We start from the raw sequence: 12777 nt of genomic DNA, 5'->3' as shown, positions 1-12777 counted from the left end.
CCCATCTTACTCAATTTCTCTCTCTCTCTCTCTCTCACCCCTTGTCACTGTCTCTCCATTCATCTCTCTAGATACTGTCAGTGATGAATTTCCCATTAGGCACGAGAGGCACGTACTGTACCTAGTGGCGGCATCTGTTTGGGGGCCTCAGTTGGATGCTTACAGTATGCTAATACTGTCATCCCAAAAATTACCACTACAGTAACTGCTAAATATTTTAAGTGTACTGTACAATATGCACATACAGTACTGTACAGTATACATAATTCAAAAGAAAAAAGAGTTGCTACCTTATTCTAGTCATAATCACCGGCATACGGGTCACTCACAAATTTTCTGATGGTCTCGGTGGGGTCCCTTGGAATCACCATGCCTGTCACAAGCATACCTTTTTTTACCCACCTGACACTGGGCCTGGACACTAGTGTACTATTACTATACTTTTTACTGTATACTGTATCTTATAATATTCTTCTCTTTTACCCACAGACGACGAGCCAGAATACATTTTTGGTAAATATACTGTACAGTAGCAATAGTTGGTACTGTAATTACAGTATTTTTTTTTCTCCAACATTATTTTAAGTCAAACTGATATGACTAACTGTACTGTATTATCTTTTTACAGTCCGTCGCCAACCAGTGGAGGAGACACCTGGTAATAAAATAGAAATACATAATGCACTGTACTGTATTCTAACTTACTGTAACATGTATAACACTGAGCTGATCATCTTCACACCCTCTGACATAACCTTACAGTACAAACTGTACTTTCTCTCCTTTTTCACCCTCTTCACTCCACAAATGCATGCTGCGTTTCCTGACTACTGATATAATAGTGTGTAGAGCGTAGCGAGGCACCGTGCCCACCGCGTGGCGAGCGAAGCAAGCATGCAAGGGGCTGCTTTCCGCTCGCCGCCCCTGTCGGGATTGTGTGGTCGGGATTCCGGCGTCTGTATTTTGACTGCCGGGATCCCGTCCAGCGGGATTACGTACTGATCTCCAGTCTGAGCCTGCCCTAGGCATAGGCATACTTGCCAAATGCCCAGGGGCACAAGCAGCTTCTGCTGATTAATATGATATGCAGCATGCCTACAGTATATTCTGTGCATACAAAATGCATTACTAATGTGCAGCATTATGTGTATACAGTACTTTGTTGTGTAACATATACTGTAGCAAGGGCACTACTGTGTGGTCTAATGTGAACAAAGAGCAATATGATGTGATGCAATGTGAATAAGTGGGAATACTTTGAGGAGTAATGTGGTACTATCATATGATGTAACGAGAAAAAGAGACACTATTGCATGATATGTTGTGAATAAAGTTGCAGTACTGTGTGGCGTCATTTCAGATTGGGGAATTACTGTGTGGCCTTGCCCCTTCCCAGCAAGAACATGCACCGTTTTGGGATGCACACCGAATGTGCACACTGTTGCTATTTTAAACATACAGTACAGTAAGTTGGAGGAGCACCAAAATGAGGACTGCTATGGTTGAGGGGTGATGGTGCTGGGAAAGGGGTACAGGCTCAGAGGCGGAAATAGCATCTGTGCAAGGGGGCAGCATCCAAAAACTTGACTAGGGAATCATATTATTTATGGCTGGCTCTGAGTACAGTCCACTATTATGGATAGTACTCCCTACAACACCACCTACAGTACTGTAACCCTCTTTTTTCTGAAGCGGTCATGAAATGTCATGACTGCTAATACATACAGTAAATGTCTACAGTATTTGTACTGTGGTGTTTAATTCCTTTGACAATTTGTTTATGACCTATTGAAGCTAAACTCTTGTACAGTACTTTATATTTTGAATACCAGCAATACAGTATAATACTGTACCTACAGTATACAGTAATAATTGTTTACTATTTGAATGTGACTAAATGTTTTTTTTTCTCCAATATAGTGCCAATTATTTATGGGGGCCCCAGACAGGGGCAAGATAGGTGGGCTGGCCCAGAAGCGGGCAGGCAGCAGCCCACTTATACAAGAGGTAAACTAAAGCAATGTTTAAATTACCTCGACAGCATACAGTAGTGTTTGATTTACTGTACTGACAATACAGTACTGTACATTGTAAATAACAATATTGTCTAATATAGAGTAAAGTACTGTATTGCCATTACTACACTGTAAAGTATTCAGTATTTGTTTTGTAATACTGTCCTTTTTTTCCCACAGAACAGTTGCAGCGTGCCATCCAGCTCCTGCGGGTGGTGGTCCACCTCTTAGTGGACCACTTTTTTAATGTTTTATTAAGATTAATTTAATTTTATTTAATAAAAATTTTTGTTCTTGTACTCCATTGTATAGTATCTTTTTCTACTGTATAAGATAGGCATACTGTACACCATACAATTATCTGGCAGATAATCTGCAAGATCTGGCTGTTTGTAATGAAATTCTCTCCTAATTTAGCTGTGGTGTACAGTACCTCCTGAGTGTGCTGGGGTGCTTTCTGGCCAGTTTGGGGTGATTTGGAGCAAGTTTGGTCGGCCATCTGGCCGACATGTGCTGTCGACTGTTTGGCAAACATGTGTTTTCACTCCAGCATGTGTGTGTCAGGCATTTTGTGTGTGTCAGGCATTTTGTGTGTGTCAGGCATTTTGTGTGTGTCAGGCATTTTGTGTGTGTCAGCCATTTTATGTGTGTCAGCCATTGCTGTGTGGTTCCACAAATGTTAGCGTGTCAAAGTGCTGACCACTGACACCACTATTTCACTTTGTACCGCATGCCTTTTGTGGAACCACACAGCCCAGCATGACTTATTGCTGGGCTGTGTGGTTCCACAAATTTTCTTGGAAAACAAATGAACATGAGTGTCTTTACTTTAATACTTTTTTTTTTTTTTTCCCCCACAGATATCTATATACACAAGAAAAGAATGTAACGAAGAACAAACTACTTTTTTGTTTTAATTAACTTTCAAACTTTATTTAAAAAAAAACACCTTTTTTTTCTTCAATAAACTTTTAAAAATAGAAGTTTCCTGTGGTTTTTATTAAAATATGAAATGCAAGATGCCTAACCAAGTTGTTTTACATACAGTATACCACTCTTAATTGAATTCCCATCATACAGTAGTACTAATTTATACAGTACAGGAAGTTGGGAATACAAACATTGGAAACCACGTCATGTTTATTTTAAGAAACACTTTATTTACGGACAAAATCATTTGGAACATGTAACATCACACATACTGTACTGTATTGTAATAAAGCCAACATCACACATACTGTACGGTACTTTAATCAAAAGGTAACAGCACAAATACAGTAACAATATCAACTTTAACATTTTTATAATTTATTTTTTTGTGGTGGTGGTGCGGGGTAATGGTTTTTGTACTTTATTTTTAGGTTTTGCTTTTTTGAATTATTTTTCGTTTTTGTCTTTTGCTTTTTAACACTGTCGCATACGGACACCAGAATAGAGGACTGACAACAGCAGCCCCTGGATGGAAACGCAGCCCAAGGCCCCAGATGGACACAGCACAATGGACTCGGCTGCTACTGGATAGATACAGCAGCGCCCAAAAAATCAACAGGAATAAAAGGGGCAACTTGTAACAGGCCCTTACATTACCAGGAATGTGGTGAGCCAAGTTCATGCACTCCCCTTTGAGTAACCGAGCTGCTCCAAGTGGATTCAGCACAGTGCATGCAGCCCCAGAAAATGTACAGGTCATACAGGTACATTGACACAATTTTTTAGCTTCAGCTGTGTGAAGCTGATGTGCTGAAGCTAGGAGGTAGGTAATGATCTGGTTTCATCATAGTCGAGCTTCCAAGTCATTTTCCTCTTCGTTCTCAGCACAGAGTTTATGGTATCCCTTATCTTCCTCTTTTCTGGATCACCAATCCTCACGCGGCGTTCACACCTAGCCATGATGTCATGTACCAGATTTTTGGGCAGCGGAAGTTTGCCCTTGGAACCATCAAAGTTCACACGATTGGCCCACGTCAAGTATTTGTCGTACCGTACATGGTGCTGGAACAGAGAATATGCATATTTCTGAATATGTCCATTTGAAGCTCTGTACAGATGGTCGTCCAGGGAAGTTGAGATGACAGCCAGGGCAATATTGTTCAGAGAGCCTCCGAATGTATTGCGAAGTGGCCTGTGAGCAGGTGTGCTGGTCATCATTGGTGTTCCTGGCAACAGCACACTTGAATCCAGGCCTCTGCGGTCGTCCAGCCCTCTGCGGTCCTCCAGGCCTCCTCTGCGGTCCTCCAGGTCTCTTCTGCGGTCCTCCTGGTCTCTTCTGCGGTCCTCCAGGTCTCTTCTGCGGTCCTCCAGGCCTCCTCTGCGGTCGTCCAAGTCGCTGACTTCGTCCAGTCCGCTGCTGTGGTCCAGGCCTCTGCGGTCCTCCAGGCCTCCTCTGCGGTCCTCCAGGCCTCCTCTGCGGTCCTCCAGGCCTCCTCTGCGGTCCTCCAGGTCTCTTCTGCGGTCCTCTAGGCCTCCTCTGCGGTCCTCCAGGCCTCCTCTGCGGTCCTCCAGGCCTCCTCTGCGGTCCTCCAGGCCTCCTCTGCGGTCCTCCAGGCCTCCTCTGCTGTCCTCCAGGTCTCTTCTGCGGTCCTCCAGGCCTCCTCTGCGGTCCTCCAGGCCTCCTCTGCGGTCCTCCAGGCCTCCTCTGCTGTCCTCCAGGTCTCTTCTGCGGTCCTCCAGGCCTCCTCTGCGGTCCTCCAGGCCTCCTCTGCGGTCCTCCATGTTTCCTCTGCGGTCCTCCAGGCCTCTGTGGTCGTCCAGGCCTCCTCTGCGGTCGCCCAAGTCGCTGACTTCGTCCAGTCCGCTGCTGTGGTCCAGGCCTCTGCGGTCCTCCAGGTCTCTTCTGCGGTCCTCCAGGTCTCTTCTGCGGTCCTCCAGGCCTCCTCTGCGGTCGTCCAAGTCGCTGACTTCGTCCAGTCCGCTGCTGCGGTCCCCCAGGCCTCCTCTGCGGTCGTCCAGGCCTCCTCTGCGGTCGTCCAGGCCTCCTCTGCGGTCGTCCAGGCCTCCTCTGCGGTCGCCCAAGTCGCTGACTTCGTCCAGTCCGCTGCTGTGGTCCCGGCCTCTGCGGTCCTCCAGGTCTCTTCTGCGGTCCTCCAGGTCTCTTCTGCGGTCCTCCAGGCCTCTTCTGCGGTCCTCCAGGCCTCCTCTGCGGTCGTCCAAGTCGCTGACTTCGTCCAGTCCGCTGCTGCGGTCCCCCAGGCCTCCTCTACGGTCGTCTAGGCCTCCTCTGCGGTCGTCCAGGCCTCCTCTGCGGTCGTCCAGGCCTCCTCTGCGGTCCTCCAGGCCTCCTCTGCGGTCCTCCAGGCCTCCTCTGCGGTCCTCCAGGCCTCCTCTGCGGTCCTCCAGGCCTCCTCTGCGGTCGTCCAAGTCGCTGACTTCGTCCAGTCCGCTGCTGCGGTCCCCCAGGCCTCCTCTACGGTCGTCCAGGCCTCCTCTGCGGTCGTCCAGGCCTCCTCTGCGGTCGTCCAGGCCTCCTCTGCGGTCCTCCAGGCCTCCTCTGCGGTCCTCCAGGCCTCCTCTGCGGTCCTCCAGGCCTCCTCTGCGGTCCTCCAGGCCTCCTCTGTGGTCGTCCATGCCGCTGACTTCGTCCAGTCCGCTGCGGTCCTCCAGGCCTCCTCTGCGGTCCTCCAGGCCTCCTCTGCGGTCGTCCAGGCCTCCTCTGCGGTCGTCCAGGCCTCCTCTGCGGTCCTCCAGGCCTCCTCTGCGGTCCTCCAGGCCTCCTCTGCGGTCCTCCAGGCCTCCTCTGTGGTCGTCCATGCCGCTGACTTCGTCCAGTCCGCTGCGGTCCTCCAGGCCTCCTCTGCGGTCCTCCAGGCCTCCTCTGCGGTCCTCCAGGCCTCCTCTGCGGTCCTCCAGGCCTCCTCTGCGGTCCTCCAGGCCTCGGTCGTCCAGGCCGCTGACTTGAACCGCTTGGTGGTGTGTTGCAATGATGGTGCGGCAAACTCCAACTTGCCATTCTTCCCTCGTTTGTTCAATGACTTTCTTCATGGCTTCTACCATCTGTTCCTTTATGCCTTCTTTAAGGCCAGCCACATCGGTCTGCAGCTGATTGACCTGTCCACCAACTTCTGACTCCATATTGGTCACCTTACTGAGTAGCTCCTTTAGTAAAACAGGACAGGTACACTGGCAGTCCTGCACTTTGGTGTTCACATCTGTGAAATGCAACCTTCTTCGTGGTGAATGTGTCATGTCTTCTTGTCCAGGGGTGGCTACATGGTCCAAAAAAGAAGCTTCCTGATGCAGCGTGTTTGTCACGTCCTCTAGCACCGGTATTTCCAGATTCATTGGCTGAACACTGTGATCTGCAGGAGATGGAACAATTACATCATTTGCCACACCACATATCATCTCCAACGTATTATTCTTTGCCTTGGCATTTTTTCGTGGTTTCACCACATTTTCTTTCTGAGCCGCCTTGGCAGTTTTCTTCTTCTTTTGTGGGACTAATGCAGCAAGTTTCTGTGCCACTGATGGGTGGGTTTTGGCACTCCCGTAAAATCTGGTAGTCTGCATTCTTTGTCTTTTGTCTAAAAATATAAAAACCACAATAAGAAAACATGTAAAGCACAGCATGCTAAAAATAGCAAACAACTGTACATTTTCAAATAAAGTGCACAACAGTAAAGTGCAAATACTGTACAGTATTTGCCTTTTTTCCCTGTGCCTCCCAACAAGAACCTCTGCAGGAGGGACAGAATGCTCTGTTACGGACTTCAGTTTAAATATACAGTATGATTACCATCACCTGTGCGAACAACTATACTGTACAGTAGTTACTGTATTTGATAAGATAGGTGTTTCACCACAAGTGATAGCAATCATTCAGTACTACTGCACATACCTGTAGTACACCGGGATAAGCAAGGTCTATGTACATTACGTTATACCGAGCTGGATCGCTTAGCAACCTGACAAAATGGCCACCGACCGTGAACTCCCAGCACGTGGCAGCGCTTGGATATGGAGTGAGATACAGTATGGTACAGTCCAGGGGCAATGCTGAAGGAGCGTCACAATCCCCTAGCTCAATTACTAGAGCCATCTTAACAGCAGTGTGGGCCCCTGGACACAGCAATGCACTGGGGCCCCTACCCACTCACCAGCGGAAGGGGTGGGGGGAGCTATCAGCGGCAGCTTTGATGCTCCGCGGGGGATAGGGGGGGTTCTATCTTTCGCTCAGTATGTACAGTAGGACCTGGAGAAATAATTTCTGCTAATTATTCCTTTACTGCACAGATGGGGCAGGAAGGAGAACACTAAACTGTAGAAGGGGGCATTGTGCTGAATGAAGGGGCCCTGGTACATGACTTCCAGGGTGGTAGGGGGTGTTTAATACACAGGGGAGGAGTGGATAATGGAGTGGGCTTAATATTAGTGTTATGGACTGCAATTAGTTTCCTGTATGAAACAGATACAGTACAGTAAATAACCCTCCTTGGAAGTGCATGGGCCCTGTGAGACTTACAGTAGTGTACAGCATAAGGGTCGACTGACATGATGTACAAGCATTACATACAGTACATGTCAGTACTGTATGTAAATTCTTCAATTATTGCCTAACAACAATGCTGCTTACTGTATATTAAATACTGTAGGCCTAGAAATGTGCATCTCAATATAGTAGTTAAAAACACAGGGGCCTATGTGGATAAGCGAGTTCTATGCACACTAAAAATGGCCACCGACCGTGAACCCCCAGCACGTGGCAGCGCTCGGATATGTAGTGAGATACAGTATGGCATACATTTCACAGTTCAGGGGGCAATGCTGAAGGAGCGTCACAATCCCCTAGCTCAATTACATTGGGATAAGCGAGGTCTATGCACACTACGGTATACCGAGCTGGATCGCTTAGCAACCTGACAAAATGGCCGCCGACCGTGAACTCCCAGCACGTGGCAGCGCTCGGATATGTAGTGAGATACAATATGGCATACATTTCACAGTTCAGGGGGCAATGCTGAAGGAGCGTCACAATCCCCTAGCTCAATTACATTGGGATAAGCGAGGTCTATGCACATTACGGTATACCGAGCTGGATCGCTTAGCAACCTGACAAAATGGCCGCCGACCGTGAACTCCCAGCACGTGGCAGCGCTCGGATATGGAGTGAGATACAATATGGCATACATTTCACAGTTCAGGGGGCAATGCTGAAGGAGCGTCACAATCCCCTAGCTCAATTACACTGGGATAAGCGAGGTCTACTGTATGCACATTACGGTATACCGAGCTGGATCGCTTAGCAACCTGACAAAATGGCCGCCGACCGTGAACTCCCAGCACGTGGCAGCGCTCGGATATGTAGTGAGATACAATATGGCATACATTTCACAGTTCAGGGGGCAATGCTGAAGGAGCGTCACAATCCCCTAGCTCAATTACATTGGGATAAGCGAGGTCTATGCACATTACGGTATACCGAGCTGGATCGCTTAGCAACCTGACAAAATGGCCACCGACCGTGAACTCCCAGCACGTGGCAGCGCTCGGATATGTAGTGAGATACAGTATGGCATACATTTTAAAATACACCGGGATAAGTTGTACAGGCCATGGAGCAATGCACAGGGACATTCATCATTTACGTACAGTATATAAATAATTGTAAACCGTAAATGAAAGAATTACCGGTCAAATACTGTATGACGAAACTGTGTCAATGAGCTGGAACAGTATGGCCTGTGAAGAAGTTTTCGAAGGCAGAAACGGAGAGCAAATTATCAGGAGATTTCTGAAAGGTCGGAGAAGATCCACACAGCAAGTCTGCCTACGAGGAAACAGATGTGCAAAGTGGGTAGCGGGCGGTGACTGAGACGCTCTTTTATTCACATTCAAAAGTACAGTATGCTCTGTGATTGGTGTAAGGATGAATGCGCCTATATTGGCACCAATCACAGCGGTAAGAATTCCTTTTGTGTGAATGTGAATAAAAGAGCGTCTCAGTCACCGCCCCGCTACCCACTTTGCAAAGCTGTTTCCTCGTAAGCAGACTTGCTGTGTGGATCTTCTCCGACCTTTCAGAAATCTCCTGATAATTTGCTCTCCGTTTCTGCCTTCGAAAACTTCTTCACAGGCCATACTGTTCCAGCTCATTGACACAGTTTCGTCATACAGTATTTGACCGGTAATTCTTTCATTTACGGTTTACAATTATTTATATACTGTACGTAAATGATGAATGTCCCTGTGCATTGCTCCATGGCCTATACAACTTATCCCGGTGTATTTTAAAATGTATACCATCTCTCACTCCATATCCGAGCGCTGCCACGTGCTGGGAGTTCACGGTCGGCGGCCATGTTGTCAGGTTGCTAAGCGATCCAGCTCGGTATACCGTAATGTGCATAGACCTCGCTTATCCCAATGTAATTGAGCTAGGGGATTGTGACACTCCTTCAGCATTGCCCCCTGAACTGTGAAATGTATGCCATATTGTATCTCACTACATATCCGAGCGCTGCCACGTGCTGGGAGTTCACGGTCGGCGGCCATTTTGTCAGGTTGCTAAGCGATCCAGCTCGGTATACCGTAATGTGCATAGACCTCGCTTATCCCAATGTAATTGAGCTAGGGGATTGTGACGCTCCTTCAGCATTGCCCCTGGACTGTACCATACTGTATCTCACTCCATATCCGAGCGCTGCCACGTGCTGGGAGTTCACGGTCGGCGGCCATTTTGTCAGGTTGCTAAGCGATCCAGCTCGGTATACCGTAATGTGCATACAGTAGACCTCGCTTATCCCAGTGTAATTGAGCTAGGGGATTGTGACGCTCCTTCAGCATTGCCCCCTGAACTGTGAAATGTATGCCATACTGTATCTCACTACATATCCGAGCGCTGCCACGTGCTGGGGGTTCACGGTCGGTGGCCATTTTTAGTGTGCATAGAACTCGCTTATCCACATAGGCCCCTGTGTTTTTAACTACTATATTGAGATGCACATTTCTAGGCCTACAGTATTTAATATACAGTAAGCAGCATTGTTGTTAGGCAATAATTGAAGAATTTACATACAGTACTGACATGTACTGTATGTAATGCTTGTACATCATGTCAGTCGACCCTTATGCTGTACACTACTGTAAGTCTCACAGGGCCCATGCACTTCCAAGGAGGGTTATTTACTGTACTGTATCTGTTTCATACAGTCCATAACACTGAAGTTGTATTTTCAGTACTGTACAGTATACAATACTTAAATTTGAACATCAGGTACTGGATAGTAAACATGTACAGTATTAACTTCTATCATAAAACTCTTATGCATTTTCAGATGTGTAAATTTTAGACTACAGTATTCACAAATGTTTTCTCTCCATACAGGAATTATAGTTGGACAACATGCCAGTAACTATCAACAAAACGATGAGCAAGATAATCGCCAACATGAAAAAAGAAAATAAAACCATCAAAGAGATCCATGCATGGCTCAAGGAAAGTGGCATTATAGTCACTTTAGAAACGGTGCGCTATCATGCATTCGAGAGAACAACGCCCAGATTTGTATTTCCTACAAAATGCACATGGTACGTACTGTACACTACTGTAATGTTTAAATGACTTGCTTTATACCATAAACAATTTTTTTGAAATAAAATAAAAACTTCATCAATTGTAACTGTGATTGTGCTGTTCATGAATTCATATTTTTCATACTGTATTGTACTGTAGGAGAGTGCAACAAATTGTGGAGGAACTAACTCGTGAGGATGATGAGCGTACTGCTCTGCAAATAAAACGAATTCTCCATTCCAAGTATGACCTGGACATATCGGCCACCAGCATCAGAAGGATGCGACGGAAAATGGGATGGACCTTTGGCGCAACAAGGTAAAATACTGAAAGCAGTATAAACCATACAGTAAATGCACTGTTAATAATCCCTTGATACGTGATATAATAATGCCATAAATCATTATACAGAGTGTGTACTTTATACTATATACAGTATGTGTGTGTGTATATACTGTATATATTCTATCCCAAAAGAGATACCTACTGTATAGGCACTCAGAGACAGCAATGAAGCATTGCCGGCTTATTGTGATGATTACATACTGTATACTGTGTGTGTGTGTGTGTGTTTGTGTGTATGTACAGTATGTATATATATATATTACTCTGTATGTAACTTAATGTACTGTATGTACAGTTTAATGTACACAGTAGGTATATAATACAGTATACTGCACATACAGTCTACTGTATATACAGTAATCTGTAAATCTGTAATTTCATAACTGTATCTGATTTCATTATTTTTGGCTCTTCACAGGATATCTCCAATGATAAGAGATGTGAATAAAGAAAAGAGAGTGGAACAGGCACGGCGATGGATTGAGAGTGGTGAAACATTTGATGATGTCATTTTCACAGATGAATCGTCTGTTGCCCTTGAGCGGTTCTCCAGAATGTCATTCAGGAAACGTAACCATATCTCTTTAAAACCACGCCCAAAGCATCCATTGAAAATCCATGTATGGGGAGGCATATCACGATTAGGAGCTGGTCCCCTATTATTTTTCGAAGGTACAGTACTATACTTTATTCTGTGCCTGTGTTCTGTAAAAATACATGTTGTACTGTAGAGTACGTGTAACTGCACAATAAAAGGAGTTGCTTATTAATGAACAACATTTTTTGATTTCTGTAGGAATCATGGATAAGAAATATTTCCAAGAAACAATAGTAGAGAAATGTATGGTGCCATTTGTGAATAAATATTACCCAACTCACCATAGGATATTCCAAGACAATGATCCTAAACACTCCGCCTCAGCCAAATTTATGGAAGAGAAAGGTATGAATTGGGAACGCACACCACCAGAGTGAGTATTCTTTCAACAGTGTACAAGTAAAATTTTGGATAGCACTCTAGTACTGTAAAAAAAATTTTTGTTTAATAAACAGTACAATATTGTATGTTTAATTTTCTCTATTTACTGTAATGTAATTAATTTTTTCTATACGCTTTTTTTTTATTTTTATATAGATCACCAGACATGAACCCAATCGAATTAGTGTGGGCTCAATTGAAGAGGTACGTTAGGAGTGTTGCAAAGCCAACAACAAAACAGCAACTGGTGGATGGGATAAAGAAATTTTGGCTAGAAGTACTCACACCTGAACATTGTAATAATTATATAAATCACCTGTATAAAGTATTACCTGTTGTAGTTGAAAGAAATGGTCAAGCCACAAATATGTAGTTCTGTATTTTCTGTTTAAAATTTTAAATTGGTGCATTATTAAAAAAAATGATAAAATTGCCTTTGTCTGATTATTGCATAAACTAATGTAGAATATTATACAGTAGTAATGTTATTGATGTGTACTGTATGAACAGTTATTTTCAGTTTTATAAGTCCTGAATAAGAGTACTGTACATTTTGATCAGTGCAGTACATGGAATCGGATGTTGTAATACTTTATTTTTACATTAATATTGATGTTTTTCCAATAAATATTCAATTTTACAGTATGGTACGGTACAGTACATGAGGGTACCTGTACAGTATGATACGTCATTATGGGGGAGAAATACTGTATCCACTAAATGTACAGTAAAATGTTTTTTTCTTATTACAAACACACAAATGCATCTCAGATGGAAATATGCTATACACAGCAGACAGCTTATGGTGACAGAACTTCCCTACTGTATCCCCACCCATAGTCGTGGTATATTTTAGATTGCCTAATGAGACACTCCTGCAGCATTGCCAATGATTCATGTAAAACCTGTGTGCAAACAGTATCTGTATT

At 45.0% G+C, this 12777-nt stretch overlaps 1 protein-coding gene across 2 annotated transcripts in view; it reads right to left on the bottom strand.

Moving 5' to 3' along the window:
- Nucleotides 1-12777, bottom strand: part of YIPF7 (Yip1 domain family member 7) — a 201324-nt gene that overhangs the window by 26735 nt on the left and 161812 nt on the right. The window contains exon 6 of one of the 2 annotated variants that reach the window (XM_063920990.1): nucleotides 8640-8778. The exons of the other annotated variant lie outside the window; for it this stretch is intronic. Within the exon in view, the coding sequence (XP_063777060.1) occupies nucleotides 8643-8778 (136 nt within the window). The 3' untranslated portion in view covers nucleotides 8640-8642. Of the gene's footprint in view, nucleotides 1-8639; nucleotides 8779-12777 lie in introns of those variants that run through there. 2 annotated transcript variants of the gene reach the window in all.

This window comes from Pseudophryne corroboree, chromosome 1, assembly GCF_028390025.1.
Source record: "Pseudophryne corroboree isolate aPseCor3 chromosome 1, aPseCor3.hap2, whole genome shotgun sequence".
Taxonomy (NCBI): domain Eukaryota; kingdom Metazoa; phylum Chordata; class Amphibia; order Anura; family Myobatrachidae; genus Pseudophryne; species Pseudophryne corroboree.
Note: the sequence above shows the minus strand (reverse complement) of the source record. Positions and strands in the feature narration are given on the sequence as shown.